Here is a 25,461-nt window from a genome sequence, read left to right on the forward strand (position 1 = left end):
AAGAGATCTGTTTATACTGTTACAGTGTCAAAATATTAAAAAGTATATTTGAAAATTCTTAGTTTCCTATTTTTTTCAGTTTCCATTCTTCAGTGGATCATCACTTGCAACTTTCTTTTTATCCTTTCAGATATACAGTATTTATTTATATGCAACACAGTTTAAATATAGTTTTCTCCATCACATTCATTTAACAATATATTTTAGTATAACAATAATAATAATTTTAAAAGACAGTCCCTACCTCTCTCTCCAGCCCATTCCCATTTCTAGCTTTCCATGGATATTCATTGGCATTTCTTTTGGTATTAACCTCCATATTTCTGAATAACATGGTTATACTGACTTTTTAGTCTTTTCAGGGGTACTTGTCCTCCCTTTTCTCCTGGTTTTGTTGACAGATTTTTTTTTTAAAGATTTTATTTATTTATTTGACAGAGAGAGATCACAAGTAGACAGAGAGGCAGGCAGAGAGAGAGAGGGAAGCAGGCTCCCTGCTGAGCAGAGAGCCCGATGTAGGACTCGATCCCGGGACCCTGAGATCATGACCTGAGCCGAAGGCAGCGGCTTAACCCACTGAGCCACCCAGGCGCCCCTTGTTGACAGATTTTTGTAACAATCTGTATTTTAGGGGAGTCTGGGTGCTTCATTTGGTTAAGCATCTGCGTTTGGCTCATGACTGGGCCTAGGTCCCATATCAGGCTGCTTGCTCAGCAGGGAGCCTGCTTCTCCCTCTGCCTGCCACTCCCCCTGCTTTTGTTCTCGCTCTCTGACAAATAAATAATTAAATCGGTAAAAAAAAAAAAAAAAGAATGATCAAGATAGTAAGAGTTGTAGTCATCAAGAAGTTTACATTCTGTTGGGGAAGAAGGACAATAAAGAAATAATTTATATGCTAGGTACTAATAAGGTGTAGAAAAAATAGGACAGGGTAAGGGAATGGGAGTGTCAGGAACTATTGTTCTAGTTAGGGTAGTCAGAGAAGGCTTTTCTGAAGAGATGGTGCCCCCCCCAACCCCACAGGTTTATTCAGGCTATTGGCAAAATTCAGTTTCGTATGGTTGTAGGGCTGAGGTTATAGTACTGTTTCCCTGCTGGCTCTTGGCCCCAGTGTCATTCTTTTTTTTTTGGCCCCAGTGTCTTTTTTTTTTTTTCTCACTTAACACCCCCCCTTTTTAAATTTAAATTCAAATAGCCAACGTATAGTACATAATTGGTGTTTGATGATTCATTAGTTGCATAACACCCAGTGCTTGCCAGATCATGTGCCCTCCTTAATGTCCATCACCCAGGTACCCCATTCCCCCAGCCCCCTCCCTTCAGTAACCCTCAGTTTGTTTCCTGGAGTCAAGAGTCTCTCATGGCTTGTCTCCCTCTCAGATCTCTTCCCCTTCAGTTTTCCTCCCTTCCCCTGTGGTCCTTTGTGCTATTCCTTATATTCCATATATTAGTGAAAGCATATGCTAATTCTCTTTCTCTGATTGATTTCATTTAGTGTGATACCCTCCAGTTCTAGCCATGTAGGTATTCATCCTTTCTGATGGCTGAGTAATAGTCCATTGTATGTATGAACCACATCTTCTCTCCATTCATCTGCTGAAGAGCTCTAGGGGCCATCCGCACTTCATGCCTCATGGCCCCTTTCAAAGCCAGAAATGATAGGTCAGATTCCTTTTATACTTCAGATCTCTCTGAAGTTTCCTTCTTTCACATTTCTCAGATGTTATCTTTCTCTTTTTTATTCTTAAAGATCTTAAATATTTTTTTTTAAGATTTTATTCATTCATCAGAGAGAGCGAGAGAGGGAGAGCGAGCGAGCACAGGCAGACAGAATGGTAGGCAGAGGCAGAGGGAGAAGCAGGCTCCCCGCCGAGCAAGGAGCCCAATGTGGGACTCGATCCCAGGACGCTGGGATCATGACCTGAGCCGAAGGCAGCTGCTTAACCAACTGAGCCACCCAGGCGTCCCTATTCTTAAAGATCTTATTTATTTATTCAAGAGAGAGTGCATGGGAGCCGGGGAGGAATGGAAAGAGAAGGAGAGAATCTCAAGCCGACTCCCAGTGAGTGCAGAGCCTGATGTGGAGCCCAGTCTCACCATCCTAAGATCATGACATGAGCCAAAATCAAGAGTCCAAGGCTAAACTAACTGACTAAGCCACCCAGGCGCCCTTCTCAGATACATCTTTCTGAACTCCAGCCAAAGAAAACCCCCCCTTTAAAAGATTTTATTTATTTATTTAATTGACAGAGAGAGTGAGAGAGGGAACACAAGCAGGGGGGAGCGGGAGAGGGAGAAGCAGGCTTCCCACTGAGCAGGGATCCAGACGTGGGGCTCAATCCCAGGACCCTTAGATCATGGCCTGAGCCGAAGGCAGAGGCTTTAACCCACCGAGCCACCCAGGTGCCCCTGATTTCTATCTTCTTGTTGACATTTTTGGTTTGTTTGAGGCATTGTCTTCATATTTTTCTTTAGTCCTTTAAAGCTGGTTGGTTGTTTGTTTAGTTTGGCATTTGGACCTACTCAGAGGCCTTTTCAATTCCGTGACTGTTTTTTTTTCCCCTCTTCAGTTTGGGCCATACTTTCCTGCATCTTTATATGTCTCATAAATTTTTGTTGAAACTAGACCTTTTACATAATATGTTGTAGCAACTTTGGATTCTGATATGCTTTTCCTTTGGAGGTTTGTTTTGTTTTGTTGCCTGGACTAAATCTGTGGAATGTTTTTCCAGAGTGTGTGGCTGCTAATACCTGCTTAGTGTTTTGTGGCTTTTTAATTTGTTTTTATTTTTAAGTCTGTCTTCCTGGAATCACACCTGTATCTGTATAGCTTAATGGTCAGTTAGCCACTTCTCAAAGATTGTGCTAAGCACATTGAGCTAGTAAGGTTTCCACTTTCTGCCAGTAGATCTTTGTGTGTGAAGGGGAGGTCCTTCAAAATTCAGACATTTATTTAAGTCTGCTCAAACTTGTACTTTCCGCTGGGCCCTCTCATGTTTTTTCTTCATGTTTTTGCAGGCTCCTTGTGGGTCCTCTCTGGTCTCTATAGTATGGATGGTGAGCACTTATCTTTTATAGCCCTTTTTCCGGATTTCCCTTTCAATTCTGTCTAGTCTGCTGGTCCATTGCAACTATGACAGCATCCTCAGGTCCCTTGTCTTGCTTGTTCATTTGCCACCAAGAAGACATGTTGTTACTGATCATGATGATGGGTATGGCTTTCTGTGCTTTGCTTCAAGGCAAGTCAGCCCTCTCTGTGACTGAGGCGGCTGGTTTTTGTGGCTTTCCCTACTTTGTAGAACTACCTTTCCCACTGACCTGGGGGTGATGGGAACAGCCTTGGGCAATAATGCCAGAGAGTCCTGCTCTTCTTACCCCAAATTCAGTAGGTTTTCATGAATAGCCACAGAGAAAGTAGCTTTGAGAAAATACATGAAAGAGGTGAGGAATTATTTCATGTAGCTATCTAAAGATGAACATTCCTGGCAGAGGGAACACTTTAAGGGCCTGAAGGTGAGAGTATATCTAGGGTATAAAAGGGACAGTGAAGAGGCCAGTATGGCTAGAATGGAGTACCTGAGGGGGAGAGTAGTGGGAAATTACTTCAGACAGGTAAAGAGAGGCAGATAAGCCCTTTTAGGCCACTGGCTTTTACTCTGAATGAAATGAGCTGCTGAGCAGATCTTTTGCTGAGCAGATCTTTGAGCAGCAGAGTTGAGACAGTTTGTCTTATCATTTTAAAAGCAGCTTTAGTGAAATGGAAGCTGAAGTATGGCAGGATAGAAGACTCAGGATGCTAGTTAAGAGACCATTATAGTCCTGATTATAGCAATGCAAGGGAGAAATGACTGTGGCTTAGATGAGGGTAGTAGCAGGAGAGGTAGTGAGAAGTGGTCCAGTTCCTTCTGGTAGATTGGAGGGGGGCTAGTGAACAGATTCAGATTGCTTATTTCAAGGGAATTTTCCTGCGTCGTATCTGTGAATGCTTTTTTTGTTCCTTTTTTTGAGTTCTATATTTTTTGAGTTCCTTATATTGATTCTAATTATGCTCAGATTGGATCATTTTAATCCTCTAATATTATTTTCTCATTGCAATCTCTTTTTTTCTTCTGAAGGCTTTCCTCCACTCCATTCAATTTTTATCTTTTTTTTTTGAGGCTCCATGCCCAGCGTACAGCCCAGTGTGGGGCTTGAACTCACAATCCTGAGATCAAGGCCTGAGCTGAGGTCAAGAGTCGAACACTTAACCGACTGAGCCACCCAGGTGCCCTTCATTCTCTTTTCTTTAAGCTGAGGACATGAGGGTAGAGAGGAGCTTGCCATTGAAGAGTTTAATCCTTTGTAATAGATCTATCTAAATTCTGTTCTTTCTTCTAAAATCTCATAAAGTGTTGGGGTACCTGGGTGGCTCATTTGGTGAAGCGTCTGCCTTCAGTTCGGGTCATGATCTCAGGGTCCTGGGATGGAGCCTGGCCTAGCAGGCTTCTTCCTTTTCTTCTGCCCCTCCGCCCACTTGTTCTCTGTCTCTCTTTCTCTCTCAAATAAATAAATAAAACCTTAAATAAAATAAAATTTCATAAAGTGTTTTCTATTAGATCCACTTCATCCAGTGGTAAATTCCATCTAATTCCATAGGCTTTGGCTGATTCTCCCAATTTGGCTTAGTTCTCCGAAAGATAGCCTCAGAGGTTCAGCCAGTCTTTCCTCAAGTCCCATAGTGGTTTGTAGAGGAGCTTACTCTTGGAATATGATTGATAACATATTAGTTTCAGATGTAAAATCTAATGACTCAATATTTGTATATATTGCGAAATTATCACGACAGTTAGTCCAGTTAAAATTTCTCACTATACCAAAAAAAAAAAAAAATCTCACTATACAAATTTTTTTTTCTTGTGTTGAGAACTTTCAAGATCCACTTTCCTAGCTACTTTTAAATATGGAATATGGTATGAACTAGTCGCCTTGCTGTATGTGACATCCCTGTAACTTACTCATTTATAACTGGAAATTAGAATTGTTTGACCCCCTTTACCCATTTTTTCTACTACCCCTGCCTCAGATAACCACCAATCTATTCTATATATCCACGGAGGCTCTTATTCTTGGTGGATTTTTTTTTTTTTAAACTTTACCAGGACTGTCTACTTATTCCTTTATTCTCCTCCATTCGTATTGGAAAGTATTTTACATAAGGTTGCTCTCATTTCCTTCTTGGGTTGCATCTTGTAAAATGTTTCTCCTATCAGGTGTCCAGATATGAATCCTTTGATCATTCTTTCTTTACCTAGAAATCTTGGTCATGTATTTTTTAAAGTTCAGTAATATATGGGAAAAAATGGCAATTGTATCTTTACAACTTGCTTCCTGCACTATTGACTAATTGAAATTTTGCTGTTTCCAATTTTTCTTATTAAAATTCCTTTGTGCTTTCCCCATTCACCCACCCCCCTTCCCTAGTTTTCTTGCAGTGTATTTGAGATGGAAAACATGAAGCGAGGTTAGATACAGGAAATCCTAGAGGCAGAAAAAAGACCCTTGATTTGGGCAGGAAGGGCAGGTGGTAAGAAAGATCTTATTAGGGAGTGATAAGCGGTAGTAAGATTTTTGAGATAGATACAAAAGATAAGAGTAAGACAACTTCTTTCTGCACTAAGAAGATGGTCTGATTTTAAGATTAAAGTTTCTTTCTTTTTTTTTTTTTTTTTAAACATTTCATTTATTTATTTAACAGACAGGGATCACAAGTAGGCAGAGACACAGGCAGAGAGTGAGGGGGAAAGCAAGCTCCCCACTGAGCACAGAGCTGGATGTGGCCTTGATCCCAGGACCCTTAGACCATGACCTGAGCCGAAGGCAGAGGCTTAACCCACTGAGCCACCCAGGCGCCCATAAAGTTTCTTTTTCTTTTAACTCCAGTATAGTTAACATACCCTGTCACATTAGTCTCAGATGTATGATAGAGTGACTCAGCAGTTTCATACCACACACCGCGCTGATCACAAGTGTCCTCCTTAATCCCCATCCTCTATTTCATCCATCTCCCACCAACCTCACCTCTGGTAACTGGCCGTTTGTTCTCCATAGTTCAGAGTTTTCTTGGTTGGGTCTCTTTCTCTAAGATTAAAGTTTCTTATGGAGCAAAATACTGTTTTTTCTGACTCCATTCTTTGTAGAGAACTTTTGTTTTAAGAGCTAGTTTTGTTTAGAAAAAACACAAAGTAAAACCTATGGGTATCTGTTAGAAATTTTGTATAGATAGCTGTTACTATAATAGTGAATATATTTGTGTGTTTTCCCTCCAGAATCTCCTTGGGGAAAGAGACATGAATATCTGCAATGATATTTCCTGACAAGAAGTTCATATAAGAGAAGGAAAGGAGATCAACAGCTAGTGAGCAGAATCTCAGATAACCACGATTTGGTATTTATCACCTCCAACTGCAGACTTCCGTTGCCTACTTTTAAATCAGAGATAACTACGGTCAGAACCCAGACAAGGCAGAAGGATACTTCCATCTGTAGTTTTTGAGATCAAAGAAAGAAACCACAATGTCTAGGAAACAAAACCAGAAGGGTAAGATTACATGTGGGCATAAATTGTTAAAAGCATAGTTGTGAAATAATGATCTATATATTTTTAAAAGGTTCTCTTTAATGTGTTTTGAACAGTTACATTTTCCCTTACCCAGTGTGGTACTACTGATAGGTATAATTTATCTCTTTGTCTCGACTGCAATTAATTTTAGAACATTCACAACTTTATCTGTTGTCTCTAATTATCTATGTTGTGGATATTAGATTGTAGTTTTGTGTGTTACTAGTTTGGGAGCTAATTCATATAACAGTTGCTTTTCTCCTTTTATAAACGTACTAAATTGCAATATATTTACAGGAAAGCCAACTGCATCCAGAAAATACACTCTCTGGGGTGTGAACATATGTTGGGGGCATGGTGGGAGATAACTTACTACAGGATATTCTATATCCTGTGAGTTAATGTTTTTTTCATTGGAGACAGGAAATGAAGTAAGAGTAAATGTTTCCAGTTTTCAATTCCTTCTTTAGCTTTCCTTCCGGGATTATTACTCTAGCTTCTTGTCTGAAGTGAAATATAAGATACAAGGAATTAAGAAATACCAAGAATAGTTTCAAGAAGGGCAAAGACAATAAAGATTATAAAATCACTTTTTCACCTTTTTTAGATAGCTGCAAAAATGCAAAGGGACAAATTAAGCAGTAGCACTTGAACTATTATACATAACTGGAATATATTTGTTAAAAGAATGACCAGAGCTATCCTGGCTTTTTTTCCCCCTCATTGAATTTAGTTTTCAATTTAAAGTTAATGTTCTTTAATTCAAAACCCTGGTGTAGATCCAGGTGTCATGTGTTAATATGAAGGGAAATGCTTTTAAACTTAATTGTGACTTGGTAACTCATAAACCTCATTTTAGGAAAATAACATACCAGACAGCTGCTTGTGGTTTTGAAAGTATGTAGTTACTGTACTCATTGTATAGTAAATATGTATAAACGGAATCTGAGTTCTAAGGAGTGATTGATTATATTACTAAAGAACTATTTTATAGAAGGAGATTATCAACTAAAAAGTTTTTATAACCAAAGTTTGTTTTTTCTTAATCCTCATGATTCAGTTTGCTTTCTTCCCAGTTATGTTCGAAACATTATCTGTTTTCCTCCAGAAATGAGAAATACTATAGTAAAAATAGGACTCCAGACTTTAAGATAAAACAATTTCATCTAAAAAGTTTAGCACTTAATTTTTCCTTAAAAGGTTGACTTCAGCAGAATGCTTCGACCTTGTTAAAACTAGAGTCTTTGTGTCTGTATTGCCAGAGCTGTAAGAAGGATTCTTTGTTTTTTGTAATTGGTATTTAATTACTTTATATAAAATGAATTTGAAATTTTGACCATATCATAGGCATTAAGTGCTAACAAATTTTGATTGAACATAGTCTGGATTTACATGTAGTTGGAAACAAAAGAAAGTTTATTTGTTGTTAGGACTTTCGCTGAGATAAAGCTATATGTATAATGTAGTTGAACAAAAAAAGTACAAAGTACATATAAAAGTGTGGAGAGAAGCATTTAGTCTCTCACTGTTAAGTACGATGTTCGTTGTAGGGTTTTCGTAGATGCCCTTTATCAGTTTGAGGAAGTTCCTTTCTATTCCTGTTTTGCTGAATTTTTACATGACTGGGGTGTTGGGATTTTTGTCAAATGTTTTTTCTGCATTTATTTCAGTCCTCTTCAAACAGGGATGATTTTGCCCCTTTGGGAATATTTGCCAATGTCTGGAGACATTTGTGGAGGTCCCAACTTGGTGGGGCAAGGTGCTACCGGTGTCTAGTGGGTCTAGCCCCAGGTGCTCTAAACATCTGCAGTGCACACGACAGCCCTCCACAGCAAAGAATTGCCAGATCCAAAAGTCAATACTGCTGAGGAAATCCTGGTCTATTAATATAATCATGTGATTTTGTCCTTTATTAATATAGAAAGTTAATTTTAAAGGGGATAAACAATTCTGCATTCCTGGGATAAATCCCATTTGGGGGGCACATGGGTGGCTCAGGCGGTTAAGTGTTTGCCTTTGGTTCAGGTCCTGATCCCAGGGTCCTGGGGTCAAGTCCCATTGGGCTCCTTGCTCTGCGGGGAGCCTTCTTCTCCCCCTGCCTCTGCCTCTCTCTCTCTCTCTGTCTCTCATGAATAAAATAAGTAAATCCTATTTGGTCATTTTTTATGTTACTGGTTTCTCTTTGCTAGTATTTTGGTACAAATTTTTAAAACTTACATTCATGAGGGATATCAGTCTGTAGTTTTCTGTTCTTGTGATGTATTTGTCTGGTATATGATTTATCCTGGAAGGTTACATGTATGCTTGAAAAGAATGTGTATGATCTATTGTTGGGAGAGTGTTCTATATATGTTAGATCAAGCTGGGTGATCATGATGTAAGTCATCTATATCCAAACTTTCTGTTTAATTGTTTTGTCCTTTACTAAGAGAAAAGTATTGAATATTCAGCTGCAATTGTTGAATTATGTATTTTTTGTTTCTGTTTTGTCAGTTTTTAATTTACATATTTGGGTACTCTTATTAAGTATATACATTTATAATTTTTATCTTTTATTTTCTTATGAAATATTCTTTGTCTCTGGGAATATATCTTTGAAGTTTTAATTTTTCTGATATTAATATAGTAGTTCCAACTCTTATACTTACTATTTTCAGAATTATCATTTTTATACCCTTTCCATTCAACATTTAATGTATTTATCAGCATGATTGGGTTTATCCCTGCTATTTGCTGTTCTCTACATCTTATTTTTTTGTTCCTCTGCTACTGTTTTATTGCCTTCTTTTTAATGTATTTTTAGTATATACTTACATTTATATTTTATTCTTCTTAGTGTATTAATTCCTCTGATTTTTAAAAAAGATTTTATTTATTCATTTGAGAGAGAGAGAAAGCACAGGCCGGGGAGGGAAGAAGGACAGAGGGAGAGGGAGAAGCAGGATCCCCACTGAGCAAGGAGCCTGATATAGGGCTTGATCCCAGGACTCTGGGATCATGACCTGAGCCAAAGGTGGATGCTTAACTGACTGAGCCACTGAATAGGCGCCCCTATTATCTGATTTTTTTAAAGCCTGCTCTTCCTTCCTTCCTCCCTTCCTTCCTTTTAAAGCTATTTCTTTTTTTTTTTTTTTTAAGATTTTATTTATTTATTTGACAGAAATCACAAGTAGGCAGAGAGAGGGAGAAGCAGGCTCCCTGCTGAGCAGAGAGCCTGACGCAGGGCTCGATCCCAGGATCCTGTGATCATGACCCAAGCCGAAGGCAGAAGCTTAACCCTCTGAGCCACCCAGGCGCCCCAAAGCTGTTTCTTAAATAGTTATTTTATAAGTGGTTGCTCTAGGATTGCAGTATGCATCTTTAACTCGGCACAAGCTACTTCCGGTTAATACTGACTTTATACCCATAAGAGGGGCGCCTGGGTGGCTCAGTGGGTTAAAGCCTCAGCCTTCGGCTCAGGTCATGACCTCAGGGTCCTGGGATGGAGCCCCACATCAGGCTCTCTGCTCAGCGGGGAGCCTGCTTCCTCCTCTGTCTCTCTCTCTCTCTCTCTGCCTGCCTCCCTGCCTACTTGTGATCTCTGTCAAATAAATAAATAAATAAAATAATTAAAAAAAAATAAAGCTTTAAAAAAAAATACCCATAAGATATAGTAGCTTTGTTCCAATATAGCCTTGTTTCCTCTCCCCTGCTTTTGTACTATTATTTCACGTATATCACATCCATATATAACCACAATATGTTGTTATAATTATTGTTTTAAACAATATTATGCTTTTTGGAGAAATTTTGACTAAAGAGATAAATATATATGTAGTCTTTACAGTTACCAAATATTTACCATTTTGAGTACTCTTAATACCTTTCTCTGGTGAGTTAGTGTGTGGTTTTATTTCCTTTTAGCCTGAAGAATTTAGTTTTTCTTGTACACAAGTCTGACAGGAATGGATTCTTTCAGACTCTTTTTCTTTTTTTAATCTGGGTGTCTTTATTTTGCCTTCATTTTTGAAGGATAGTTTTGCTGGCTATAGAATTCAGCACTTTTCCACTGAATATGTCATATTGTTCCTCCATTGCGATGAGTCCTTTTTTCTCATTGTTTTCTTGTTGTTCTCTTTATCTTTAGCAGTTTGACTGATGCAATTTGGTATGGATTTCTTGGGAATTTCATCAAATGTTCGCCATTATTTCATCAAAAAAATTTTTTTTTCCTGCTCCTTTCCCTCTTTCCTCCCCTACTAGGAATCCTGTGATGTGTGTATTGGTAAGGTTACTGTTATCCCACAGGTGACTGAGGATCATTTTTCTTCTTTCTTTCTTTCTTTCTTTCTTTTTATCTTTCTTTCTTTCTCCCTCTCTCCCTCTCTCTTTTTTTTTAACCCACTGAGCCACCCAGGCGCCCCTCTCTCTCTTTTTTTTTAAGAGATTTTATTTATTTGACAGAGAAAGACACAATGAAAAGGGGAACACAAACAGGGGGAGCAGGGGCAGAGGAAGAGGGAGACGGAGATGCAGGCTTCCCACTGAGCAGGGAGCCTGATTCGGGGCTCCATTCCAGGACCCTGGGATCATGACCTGGGCTGAAGGCAGACGCTCAATGAGCGAGCCACCCAGGCACCCCATTTTTCTTTTTTCTGCAAACTATTTTTTCATAGTGTTCTTCCTTTATTTAGGTTGTCTAATTCCTCTTGATTGCTTTTCAAGTTCACTGATTTTTTTTCTTCTGCTATCTCAAATTTGCTATTAAGTCTAACTGGTGAATTTTTCATTTGGGTATTATATTTTCAATTAGAATTTCTTTTTAGTTTTATCCTATAGTTTCTGTTTCTCTGTTGAGATTGTGTATTTGTCAAGTCAGTATGACTATATTTTCCTTAAGTTCCTTGAATATATTTTTATTAGTTGTTTTGAAGTTTTTGTTGGTTAAGTCCACCAACTTGTGGACCCTTTCAGTATCAGTTTCTATTGATTGGTGGTTTTCCTATGTATGAATCTTTCTTTCTTGGCTTTTTTTTTTTTAAGTGGATAATTAAGGTAATATATTAACTCTTCATTCTTAATTTATCTTCTTGAGGGTATTTTTAAAATAATCAGCCATCGGGCACCTGGGTGGCTCAGTGGGTTAAGCCGCTGCCTTCAGCTCAGGTCATGATCCTCAGGGTCCTGGGATCGAGTCCCACATCCGACTCTCTGCTCGGCAAGGAGCCTGCTTCCTCCTCTCTCTCTCTCTCTCTCTGCCTGCCTCTATGCCTACTTGTGATCTCTCTCTCTGTCAAATAAATAAATAAATAAAATCTTTAAAAAAAAATAATCAGCCATCACAAGAAATGAAATTTTGCATTTGCAACCATGGATGGAACTAGAGGGTATTATGCTAAGTGAAATAAGTCAATGAGAGAAAGACAATTATCAATGATCTCTCTGATATGAGGAATTTGAGAAGGCAGGGCTGGGGATTGTGGGGAAGGGGGGAAGGAAAAAATGAAACAAGATGGGATCAGGAGGAAGACAAACCATAAGAGACTCTTAATCTCACAAAACTGCTGGGGGTTGGGGAGGGTAGGGATAGGGTGGTTGGGTGATGGACATTGTTGGAGGGTATGTGCTATGGTGAGTGCTGTGAAATGTGGAAGCGTGATGATTTCCCTGGGGCAAATATGGTGAGTGCTGTGAAATGTGGAAGCGTGATGATGTATCCCTGGGGCAAATAATACATTATATGTTAATTTAAAAAAATAATAATAATTAGGGACGCCTGGGTGGCTCAGTTGGTTGGACGACTGCCTTCGGCTCAGAGCGTGATCCTGGAGTCCCGGGATCGAGTCCCACATCAGGCTCCCAGCTCCATGGGGAGTCTGCTTCGCTCTCTGACCTTCTCCTCGCTCATGCTCTCTCTCACTGTCTCTCTCTCTCAAATAAATAAATAAAATCTTAAAAAAAATAATAATAATAATAATTAGCCTGGACATAAACTGAGGCAACTGCCACTCTACCTGTCCCATGTGTACATCACAAATATATCTGCACAGTTTTTAATTTTAATCTTAATTTTTTATTTTTGCTTTTAGGGATTGTCCCTGTGTCTGCAGTGTTTATTAGTCAGCCAATGATTTGGACTGAGCTTTTGCTAAATATCTCAAATGCATAAGCTTTTATCCTCTGCTGATTGAACTATGTGGGTTGAGGAGGACATTCAAAGTTCAGGCAGTTCTTTTCTTTCTTTCTTTTTTTAAAATTTAATTTAATTTAATTTATTTCAGTGTTCCAAAATTCATTGTTTATGCACCACACCCAGGGCTCCATGCAATATGTGCCCTCCATAATACCCACCACCAGGCATGCACCCCCCCCACCCCCTTCCCTCCAAAACCCTCAGTTTGTTTCTCAGGGTCCACACTCTCTCATGGTTTGTCTTCCCCTCCAATTTCCCCCAACTCACTTCTCCTCTCCATCTCCCAATGTCCTCTGTGTTATTCCTTATGCTCCACAAGTAAGTGAAACCATATGATAATGGACTCTCTTGATTGACTTATTTCACTCAGCATAGTCTCTTCCAGTCCCATCCATGTTGATATAAAAGTTGGGTATTCATCCTTTCTGATGGAGGCATAATACTCCATTGTATATGTGGACCATATCTTCTTATCCATTCATCTGTTGAAGGGCATCTTGGCTCTTTCCAGAGTTTGGTGACTGTGGCCATTGCTGATATGAACATTGGGGTACATATGGCCCTTCTTTTCACTACATTTGTATCTTTGGGGTAAATACCCAGTAGTGCAATTGCAGGGTCATAGGGTAGCTCTATTTTTAATTTCTTAAGGAATCTCCACACTTTTCCAAAGTGACTGTACCAACTTGCATTCCCACCAACAGTGTATGAGGGTTCCCCTTTCTCCACATCCTTTCCAACACTTGTTGTTTACTGTCTTGTTAATTTTGGCCATTCTAACTGGTGTAAGGTGATTTCTCAATGTGGTTTTGATTTGAATCTTCCTGATGGCTAATGATGATGAATATTTTTCATGTGTCCATTAGCTATTTGTATGTCTTCTTTGGAGAAATGTCTGTTGATGTCTTCTGCCCATTTTTTGGATGTGATTATCTGTTTTGTGTGTGTTGAGTTTGAGGAGGTCTTTATAGATCTTGGATATCAGCCCTTTGTACTGTCATTTGCGAATATCTTCTCCCATTCTGTGGGTTGCCTCTTTGTTTTGTTAACTGTTTCCTTTGCTGTGCAGAAGCTTTTGATCTTGATGAAGTCCCAAAAGTTCATTTTGCTTTTGTTTCCTTTGCCTTTGGAGACATATCTTGAAAGAAGTTGTTGTGGCTGATGTTGAAGAGGTTACTGCCTACGTTCTCCCCTAGGATTTTGATAGATTCCTGCCTCACATTGAAGGTCTTTTATCCACTTCTAGTTTATCTTTGTGTATGGTGTAAGAGAATGGCCAAGTTTCATTCTTCTACACATGGCTGTCCAATTTTCCCAGCACCCTTTATTGAAGAGACTGTCTTTTTTCCACAATATATTTTTTCCTGCTTTGTCGAAGATTAGTTGACCATAGAGTTGAGGGTCCATATCTGGGCTCTCTACTCTGTTCCACTGGTCTGTGTGTCTGTTTTTGTGCCAGTACCATGCTGTCTTGGTGATCACAGCTTTGTAGTAAAGCTTGAAATCAGGCAACACGATACCTCCAGTTTTGTTTTTCTTTTTCAACATTTCCTTAGCAATTCGGGGTCTCTTCTCATTCCATACAAATTTTAGGATTGTTTGTTCCAGCTCTTTGAAAAATGCCAGTGGAATTTTGACCGGGATGGCATTTCAGATTGTCAAAGAAGAAGTCAGAACTCTCTTTCTTCACAGATGACATGATACTTTATATGGAAAACCCAAAAGACTCCACCCCCAAACTACTAGAACTCATACAGCAATTCAATAATGTGGCAAGATACAAAATCAGTGCACAGAATCAGTTGTTTTCTTACACACTAACAGTGAAAATACAGAAAGGGAAATTAGAGAATCGCTTCCACTTACTATAACACCAAGAACCATAAGATACCTGGGAATAAGCCTAACCAAAGAGGTAAAGGATCTGTACTCGAGGAACCACAGAACACTCATGAAAGAAACTGAAGAAGACACAAAAAGATGGAAGAGCATTCCATGCTCATGGATCGGAAGAATAAACATTTTTAAAATGTCAGTACTGCCTAGAGCAATCTATACTTTCAGGCAGTTCTTAACTTTGTTTTCACTTTTAATTTCCACTGGCTTCCTGGGTTGCCCTCTGCATGGGCATGGTTTCTCATTTAGCTAGAGATATGTAGAGAACTAATCTACTTTTCTATGGTTCTTTCATTTCCAGGATTTCCCTGTTAAATTTCCTGTTTACCACACTGAACCAAGACTCCAACTTCAGGCTGGCAAAGCAGCAGGTTTTTTAAAAAAAGATTTCTGAGTTCTCTACTTTAGCCTACTTTAGGGCAAAACTTCGTCCTCTTTAGTTAGCCTTCTTTGGCAATCCCTGCCCTGGTAAAGCTGTTATCCTCCACAGAGCTGGAGATATGAGTGGGAGCAGTCCTAGGCAAGAAGGGTAGAGACTGCATTGTTCTTACTTAAGGCTCTAGCAGTTTCTCAATAATTTGTTGTGGCCTTTGATTGATTTCCAGAGCCCTGAAACAGCTGTTTTTCACAATTTTATTCAGTTTAATATTTGTGTTTTAAGGAGAGGACTTGCTCAACCTCTTTGCACCACCCTTAAGCCTAGTTTTATTATTTTATAAAAGCACTAGTCCTCAAAGATTAGAAATTAAAACAGTAAGATCAACAACTAGTTCTTTATACCTGGTGGTTTGAATAGCTCTGAATTAAATAGTGGCAACAGGAGACGGGTCTTTAGACATTAAGTAGCCTACTGGTTCATGTGGCTTACTAGTTAATTATGTAAGAAATACTTCTACCAAAAATCTTTTGTGGGCCTTACCCTTGGATTACTTGAATTGTTTGTTGGGCACCCAAATGTTGAAAATCAAATAAGAGAACTTTTTATTATTATTTCTTTTAGATTTTATTTATTTATTTGACAGAGAAAGACCACAAGCAGGCAGAGAGGCAGGCAGAGAGAGAGAGAGAGGGAAGCAGGCTCCCTGCCAAGCAGAGAGCCCGATGCGGGACTCAATCCCAGGACCCTGAGATCATGACCTGAGCCGAAGGCAGCGGCTTAACCCACTGAGTCACCCAGGCACCCCAAATAAGAGAACTTTTTAACGAACCCAGAGCAGATATCTGGGAACCTGTTAGTTTCATGATACGAATTTATAGTGGCATAATTACATATAACTTTTTACCTTTTCCTGACTGATGTCTGAATTCAGCACTAGATAAAAGAAAACCAACTCTGGGAGTAATCCAAGGTTAGGAATAGGTTTAGTTCTGATTCTCACAGATTAGTAATGATCTGATTTTCTCCCTACAAAGTCTTTGGAGACTAGAGAAGGATGAGACCAAATGATTGTAATTTTTAAAATTTTAGGAGCCCTGATTTTGGTCAGGTAATCTTCTCTCAAACTTGACTATATCTCAGAATCACTGTGGAAATTTTAAAAAAATCTTTTTTTTTGAATCACTATCTCTGAAGATGGTACTTAAAGACTCTTTTCAACAGTCAGGTTAGCTAATATTTTTCTAGATATAAAAACTGTGTTTGCCTGTCAGTGTATAACCATATTTATCAAATTACAATGATAAGAGCAAGTTCACAAGTATTGTACTTATTTTGTTGACTTCATTTTGCGCTTTAGTTCTTTCTCTTCCTCTTTACCCACTTGTGAAACTATTCAGCTACAAAATACTTTCACATTTGATATTTAAACCTCTGAAACATTAAAACAGCTGTCTGAAATTTTATAGTTGATCATGCATGAACAGTTTCTCTATCTCAGTACTGTGCTACAGCTTCATTGCTTCACTGCTTTTTGCTTTATGTAGCTCTGCCTAAATGTTTTTCTCTTCCTTTCCTCTGCCCTCCCCAACTTTTTTTTTTTATTTCACAAAACTGAAAACCTCTATACAGTAACTCCCCACTCTCCCTTATCCTAATCCTTGGGAACTACCATCCTACTTCCTGTTTTCTGTTTCTGTGAATTTGACTACTCTTGATAACTCATACAAGTGGAATCATACAGTATTTGTCCTTTTATGACTGGCTTATTGCACTAAGGATAATGTGTTCAGAGTTAATCTGTGTTGTTAGCATGTGTCAGAATTTCCTTCCTTTTTAAAGCTGAATAATATTCCATTGTATATATTACCACATTTTATTTATTTATCTTGGGCACTTGGGCTGTTTCCATTCTCTGACTATTGTAAATAATACAGCTGTGAACATGGGTGTACAGATAGCTTTTAAAATCCCTGCTCTCACTTCTTTTGGGTTTAGAGCCAGAAGTGGAATTTCTGGATTAATGGTGATTCTGTTTGATTTCGTGAGGAACTGCCATTTTGTTTTCGGTAGCAGGTGTACCATTTTGTATTACCACCAGCAGTGCACAGGGTTCTAGTTTGTTTACATCTTCTCCAACACTTGTTGTTTTCTGTTTGTTTGCTTTTTAAAATAGCTATCCTAATGGATATGAGGACTTCGTTTTAAAGAGCTACAACCTGTTTTTATTTATTTATTTTTTAATTTTTTTCCCAATTTATTTATTTTCAGAAAAACAGTATTCATTATTTTTTCACCACACCAGTGCTCCATGCAAGCCGTGCCCTCTATAATACCCACCACCTGGTACCCCAACCTCCCATCCCCCCGCCACTTCAAAACAACCTGTTTTTATTTTTAATTTTTTAAAAAATAGATAACACAAGTAGGCAGAGAGGCAGGCAGAGAGAGAGAGAGGTGGGGAAGGAAGCAAGCTCCCTGCTGAACAGAGAGCCCGATGTGGGGCTTGATCCCAGAATCCTGGGATCATGACCTGAGCCGAAGGCAGCCACATAACCGACTGAGCCACCTAGGTGCCCCTATTTAAAAATTTTTTTAAAGATTTTATTTATTTATTTGACAGAGAAAGAGATCACAAGTAGGCAGAGAGGCGGTAGGTGGGTGGGGGAGAGGAAGCAGGCTCCCTGGTGAGCAGAGAGCCTGGTGAGGGGCTCCATCCCAGGATCCTGAGATCATGACCTGAGCTGAAGGCAGAGGCTTAGCCCACTGAGCCACCCAGGCACTCCTACAAACTGTTTTTATAAAATCATATCATTTTTAAATTTAAAAGAACCTTGATAACTGTTAGAACTGACCTCTTTATTCTTTGTGCCTCCCACCTCATCTGTGATACCTATAAACATGCTCTGTATGCCTGTTTCTCTTGGCCTATTAGACTCTTGAGTCTGTTATAATAACTGGGTTTTATTCTTGCATGTCTTTCTAACAACTAGTTTGTCACTTTGAAACACTGTAGATTGTCTAGAAACAAATTATGTTAGTTTATAGTTTTAAAAATATTTCTTTTTTTTTTTTTAAGATTTTATTTATTTGACAGACAGAAATCACAAGTAGGCAGAGAGGCAGGCAGAGAGAGAGGAGGAAGCAGGCTCCCGCTGAGCAGAGAGCCCAATGTGGGGCTCGATCCAAGACCCTGGGACCATGACCTGAAGCGAAGGCAGAGGCTTTAACCCACCGAGCCACCCAGGCACCCCTCAGTTGTTTTTTAAATAATTTTTTAAATTGAAGTATAGTTGATACACATTGTTACATTAGTTTCAGGTGTACAACATAGTGATTAGAAAACTATGTATAATGCTATATGTTCACCGCAGGTGTAGCTACATCTGTCACAGTCTTCAGATGGGGAGCTTATCCTGGATAATCCAGGTGAGTCCTAAATGGCAGTCACACGTATCCTTATATGGGGGAGGCCAAAGGAGACTTCAGAAAGAAGAGAGGGCATTACAACTATGAGGGCAGAGACTGGGGTGATAGGGCAAGCCAAGGAATGCCGACACCTGCCAGCAATTGGAAAAGGCAAGGAACACCTTCTCCTCTAGAGCTTTCAGAGGGTATGTTGCCTTGTCTTTACCTTGATTTTAGCCCAGTGAAACTGGTTTGGCCTTCTAAGCTTTAGAACTATGACAGAAAACATTTCTTTTTTTTTTTTTTTAAAGATTTTTTATTTATTTATTTGACAGAGAGAAATCATAAGTAGATGGAGAGGCAGGCTTAGAGAGAGAGGGAAGCAGACTCCCTGCTGAGCAGAGAGCCCGATGCAGGACTTGATCCCAGGACCCTGAGATCATGACCCGAGCCGAAGGCAGCGGCTTAACCCACTGAGCCACCCAGGCGCCCGACAGAAAACATTTCTATTGTTTGAGCCACGAAGTTTGGATTCATTTGTTATAACAACCATGGGAAACTAATACAGAACCAAAGCGAGTCTTTGGGCCTAAAAGGTTCATTGTTCTCAGCCACATTCTTTTTGTTGAAAGTCATTTACTCACTCTTAATATACTTTTTTAATGTCATCTCTTTTTAGAAATTCAACGAAGAGAACATTTTATTTTAGGCTCTAGCTGACTGTTCTACAAAACGTAACTGGGAGTAATTGGCCACATTTCTCTCTTTTTTCTATCCTTTTAGGAGTAAAATATCTAATATATCTAAAATATCTAATATAAAGGTGGAAAACAAGTAAGTAAATGTGGCTTATCTTTCTACCCTGGGCAACTAAAAAAAATAGGTTATTCTTAGAAGCAATTTAAGTTGTTTCTTACAGTGCTCATTTATGAGCTTACTACAAAAACAAAAACAAAAAACACATTTTTCAAACATGTATTTTCCAAAATTAGTCCAGAAGGGTTTATTTGGTGCATGTAAGAATCCATTAGACCAAAGATAGGGAAAGTAAACATTTTGAAGGGAGAATAACATAGACAGGCAATTACTTGGGTGAAACAAATGGGATAGAGCAGTTGAAAAGCTGAATGGTGACAAATTCCTGGAGCCAAGAGAACAGTGATTGATGTTCAGGGCCTTCTGGGGTGTGAGGGGGGACTAGTGACCACCCCCTTACTCTGGCATAGGACCCCAAGAGAGACTGAGTCCTAGTAGTAAAGATGAGTGGAAATAGACTTACCTTTGTAGGAATTGCAACTTAGTTTCAAATTATTTCAACACCTGAAATTGTTTTGAGGTAACATAGATACCCCGGTACAAGTAAACAGATCCTCTCTGAAAATCCTCACAGATTACTTTCACTATCAGTTTTTTAAATGGGTCGTTTAGTACACAATAAAAAAAAAATCAGAAACATGAGGGGATGAAACAGTAAGAATATGGAACAAGAAGCTTTAGACAATAGAACAAATACACAGGAGATCTAAATATTAGAGTTATCAGATTTAAAATAACTATTCTTCAAAAAATAAAAATACAAAAATAAAATATTCTTAAGAGATTCAAGGAAATAAAGACAACTTGGGGAAATTCAACAGATAACTGGCAAACTATTTTGTAATGCATATTTTAGACCTGAAAAATACAGTATTTGAAACTATGAACTCAATATATGGTTTTGGGGTTTTTTTTTAAGATTTTATTTATTTATTTGACAGATAGCACAAGTAGGCAGAGCGGCAGACAGAGGGTGAGGGAGAAGCAGACTCTCTGCTGAGCAGGGAGCCCAATGTGGGGCTCAATCCCAGGACCCTGTGATCATGACCTGAGCCAAAGGCAGCTGCTTAACCGACTAAGCTACCCAGGCACCCCACAGTGTATGGTTTTAAAAACAGGGGTGCCTAGGTGGCTCAGTCGGTTAAGTATCTGCCTTTGGCTTGGGCAGTGATCCTGGGGTCCTGCAACGGACTCTCACATTGGTCTCCCTGCTCAGGTGGGGGTCTGTTTCTCCCTCTCCCTCTGCCTGCCGCTCCCCCTGCCTGTGCTCTCTCGCTCTCTTTCAAATAAAAAAATAAAAATTTTAGGGGCATCTGAGTGACTCAGTGGGTTAAAGCCTCTGCCTTCAGCTCAGGTCATGATCTTGGGGTCCTGGGATCAAGTCCCTCATCAGGCTCTCTGCTTGGCAGGGAGTCTGCTCCCCTTCCTCTCTCTGCCTGCCTCTCTGCCTACTTGTGCTCTCTGTCAAATAAATAAAATCTTTTAAATAAAATTTTTAAAGAAAATAAAATGAAAACTGATTGTATCTGAGAACAATCTGAACTGCATTATAAGTTAGAAGGACCTAAGTCATGCATGGAAATTCAAAAGATTAGGAAACACAGAAGAGGAGGTGAAAGACTTAGAGGCAACAGAGATTAGGTATGTCATATGTGTAACGGGAACTCCAGAGGAAAAAGAATAAGGAAGAGTATTTGAGGAAATATTGTTGATAACTTTCCAAAATTCATGAAAACTGTCAAGCCACAGATTCAGATTCAAGAAGTGCTACAAATCACATGCAGAATAAATATAAAGAAATAACACACCTAGGAACATCATAGTAAAATTTCTAGGAAACAAAGACAGAAAATCTTAAAAGCAGGCAGAGGAGGAAAATATACAATTTTGAGGGTTTCTGGGTGGCTCAGTTGGTTAAGTGTCTGCCTTTGGCTCAGGTCATGATCCTGGGGCCTGAGATTGAGCCTTGCATTGCACTTCCTGGTCAGAGGAGAGCCTGCCTCTCCCTCTCCTTCTGCCCTTCCCCCTGTTTGTGCTCTCTCTGTCAGGTAACTAAATAAAATCTTTACAAACAATTTTGAAAGGATCAAAGTCAGACCTAGAGCTAACTTCTCTACAGGAACAATAGAAGTCAGAGGACAATGGGAGGATATCTTTAAAGGTCTGAATAAAAATAACTGTCAGTTTGCAATTCTACACACATCATATACAGTGAAAATATCATTCTAGAATGAAGTGAAATAAGCACAGTTTTAAAAAACAGCAAAACACAAAAACAAAACCAAAAAGAAGTCATCACCATTGGAACCCCACTGAAAAAATCCTAAAGGTATTCTGAATATGGAAGAAAGATGACCCAGTTGGAAGGTTGGAGATGTAAGAATGCATGAATAACAGTGCAAACCACAAACACATAGGTCTAAATGAATATTGACTGTATAAAACAAAAAACCTTTTAAAAAAGGTTTTATTTATTCATTTGAGAGAGAGGCAGAGGGAGAGGGAGAAACAGGCTCCCCGATGAGCCAGCCAGGAGCCCAATGTGGGGCTCGATCCCAGGACCTAGAGATTATAACCCCAGCCAAAGGCAGATGCCCAACCATCTGAGCCACCCAGGCACCCCAAGAATGTTTTATTAGGATTTAAAAACACGGAGAGAGTTTGTAAACTAAGCCTGGGTGGCTCAGTCAGTTAAACATCTGCCTTCGGCTCAGGTCATGATCCCAGGGTCCTGGGATCAAGTTCTGTGTAGGACCCCCTGCTCAACAGGAGTCTCCTTCTCCCTCTGTCCCTTCTCTTGCTTGTGTGTGCTCTCTTTCTTGTAAAAATACACAAATAAATAATTTAAAATACATGTTTCATAAACACACACATACACACACATAGAGAATAATCGGGGCACCTGGGTAGCTTAGTTGAGTGAGCGTCCAACACTTGGTTTCAGCTCAGGTCATGATCTGATGGGCTGTGAGATCAAGCCCCATGTCCTATGGGGCTCCCTGCTGAGTGGCAAGTCTACTTGAAGATTGTCTCCCTCTGCCCCTCCCCTGACTAATTATTTTTCAAATAAATGACTTTTAAAAAACACATAGAGAATTAATATACATGGTAGTCATGGCCTATAAATTAGGAAGGGCAGGGACACCTGCGTGGCTCAGTTGGTTAAGCAGCTGTCTTCAGCTTAGATCATGATTCCAGTGTCCTGGGACTGAATCCCACATTCTGCTTCTCCCTCTGTCTGCCACTCTCCCTGCTCTCTTGCTCTCTCTCTCTCTCTGGCAAATAAATAAATAATATCTTAAATAAAAATTAGGAGGGGCATAAACTCCCTTGCTTTATCAAGGAAGAGGGGTAAAACTGCCAATTAATACTAGAATTTTGCAAGTCAAAAATAGATGTCATAATCTCCAGGGAAGGTGTTAAAAGAATAGTCACTGTGAGGGTGCCTGGGTGGTTCAGTGGGTTAAAAGCCTCTGCCTTGAGCTCAGGTCATGAACCCAGGGTCCTGGGATTGAGCCCTGCATCAGGTGATCTGCTCAGTGGGGAGCCTGCTTTCTCCTCTCTCTCTCTGTGCCAGCCTCTCTGCCTACTTGTGATCTCTGCCTGTCAAATAAATAAATAAAATCTAAAAAAAAAAAAAAAAATAGTCACTATGTGCTGCAACATGGATAAGCCTTAAGAACCATTATACTAAGTGAAATAAGCCAGTCATAAAAATACAAATACATGATTCCACTTACAGAAAGTATCTTCAGTAGTCAAAGTCACAGAAAGTAGAATGGTGATTGTTAGGAGTTGGGGGTTATGGGGTATAATGGGATATGGGGAGTTTAATAGATGCAGATTTTTAGTTTTGTAAGATGAGAAAGTTCTGGAGAGTAGTTGTATAATAATATGAATATATTTAACACTGTTGAACTACATACACTTAGAAATAGTTAAGATGGTAAGTTTTATGCTGTGCTTTGCTTTTTTTTTTTTTTTTACCAGAATAAAAAAAAAATTAGAGACTAAACAAAAGAAAACTGTTCTGAATGTGGATATATTAATATTCAGCCAAAGTAGACTTTAAGCAAAAAAGCATGATTAGGGGGGCCCCCTGGGTGGCTCAGTGGGTTAAGCTTCTGCCTTCGGCTCAGGTCATGATCTCGAGGTTCTGGGATCGAGCCCCACATCGGGCTCTCTGCTAAGTGGGGAGCCTGCTTCTCCATCTCTCTCTCTCTGCCTGCCTCTCTGCCTACTTGTGATCTCTCTCTCTGTCAAATAAATAAATAAAATCTTTAAAAAAAAAAAAAGCATGATTAGGGATAAAAGAGGGGCATTTCAAAATGATAAACCATTTAATTTAGCAAAAAATTTTAATAACAGATTTAGATTTTTAAAAAATGTTTATTTGAGAGAGAGGCAGCGCATAAGTTGGGGTAGGGGCAGAGGGGCAGGGAGAAGCAAACACTGTAGAGCAGGGAGTGCAAAGCGGGGCTTGATCCCAGGACCCTGGGATCAAGACCCTAGTCAAAGGCAGACACTAAACTGACTGAGCAACCCAAGCACCCCTCTAATAATAGATTTAAAACAAAGATTTACAGAATTAAAGGGAGAGAAATACATAATTATAGTAGGAGATTTTTTTTTTAAAGATTTTATTTATTTGACAGATAGAGATCACAGCTAGGCAGAGAGGCAGGCAGAGAGAGAGAGAGAGAAGAGGAAGCAGGCTCCCTGCTAAGCAGAGAGCCCGATGTGGGGCTCAATCCTAGGACCCTGGGATCATGACCTGAGCCGAAGGCAGAGGCTTTAACCCACTGAGCCACCCAGGTGCCTCTATAGTAGGAGATTTTAATACAAGTCTCTCCATAACTGGTAGAAGAATCAGATGAATTAATAAAGATATAAGATATTTGAATGACGTGACTAGCAAATGTGATGTAATTGTCAAATTTAGAACAGTATATCTAACAATTAAGTATATATATATTTATTACTTCTTCTTCTTTTTTTTTTTTAAGTAGATCCGTGCCCAGCAGCCCAGTGTAGGCCTTGAACTCAGGACTCTGAGATCAAGACCTGAACTGAGATCAAGAGTTGGACACCCAACTGACTGAGCCACCCAGACACCTGTTTATTACTTCTTCTTTTTTTTTTATTTTTTAAAGATTCATTTTTTTTTTTATTTGACAGACAGAGATCACAAGTAGGCAGAGAGGCAGGCAGAGAGAGAGGGAGGGGGAAGCAGGCTCCCCGCTGAGCAGAGAGCCCAACGTGGGGCTCGATCTCAGGACCCTGGGATCATGAGCCGAGCCGAAGTCAGAGGCTTTAACCCACTGAGCCACCCAGGTGCCCCTTGTTTATTACTTCTTAAGTGCATCTAGAACATTTTCAAAAATTAACCATTTGCTGGGCCATAAAGCAAATTTCCACCATTTTTAGAGAATTAAAACCATACAGATTATTATTTGACTGCAGTGCATTTAGCTAGTTATCCAAAAGTCAATTAGAAAAACTCCAAATATTTGGGTATTAAGAATATATGTCTAAATAACAGTTGGATTAAAAAAATCAAAATGTCAATTAGAAAATATTTTAAATAGAACAATAATAGAAATTTATACATAAGAACTTACAATTTGCAGCTGAAACCATGTTTAGAGGGGTTTTTTAAGCTCTTAAGCTTTAAATGTATATAGAGAAAAAGAAGATAGGTTATGAACCAGTGAGCGAAGTTCTAAGGAAGTTAGGGCAAAAAAACCCAGAAAATTAAATCCCCCAAAAAAATGTAGAAGAGAGGAAATAAAATGATTTTTGAGTAGTGGGATTCCAATATTTATGATATTCTTCCCTTTTCCTTGCTTTATTGTAGTTGTTAGATCGGTTGTCTAGAAGTAATGAAGCAGGAGAGTTAACTATGTGAGGTGATGAATGTGTTAATTGTTTTGGTCTTGGTCTTTATTCCAACAGTAGATATGTGTATGAGCTCATTACATTGTACATTTTAAATTTATATAATTATATTTGTCAATTATTTCTCAGTAAGTTTGGGAGGAAAAAAAGTAATGAAGCAAACATTTTGGTCTTGTTTTCTCGTCCTAAAGGAAAAGGTCTTAGCATTCACCATTATACTGATGTTTGCTCTATGAATTTTGTAGGTACCCTACTTAGGAAGCCCCCAAAATGTAAACTATTAGAATTAGTGATTTT

The 25,461-nt window shown here is 39.1% G+C and overlaps 1 protein-coding gene across 1 annotated transcript in view; it reads left to right on the plus strand.

Annotated features, from left to right (window-relative positions):
- SPATS2 (spermatogenesis associated serine rich 2) overlaps positions 1 to 25,461 on the plus strand; it is a 146,836-nt gene that overhangs the window by 67,718 nt on the left and 53,657 nt on the right. Inside the window, exon 2 of the mRNA XM_044229163.1 lies at positions 6,306 to 6,577. Within this exon, the coding sequence (XP_044085098.1) occupies positions 6,553 to 6,577 (25 nt within the window). The 5' untranslated portion in view covers positions 6,306 to 6,552. The remainder of the gene's footprint in view (positions 1 to 6,305; positions 6,578 to 25,461) is intronic.

Source organism: Neovison vison, chromosome 12 (genome assembly GCF_020171115.1).
Source record: "Neovison vison isolate M4711 chromosome 12, ASM_NN_V1, whole genome shotgun sequence".
NCBI lineage: Eukaryota > Metazoa > Chordata > Mammalia > Carnivora > Mustelidae > Neogale > Neogale vison.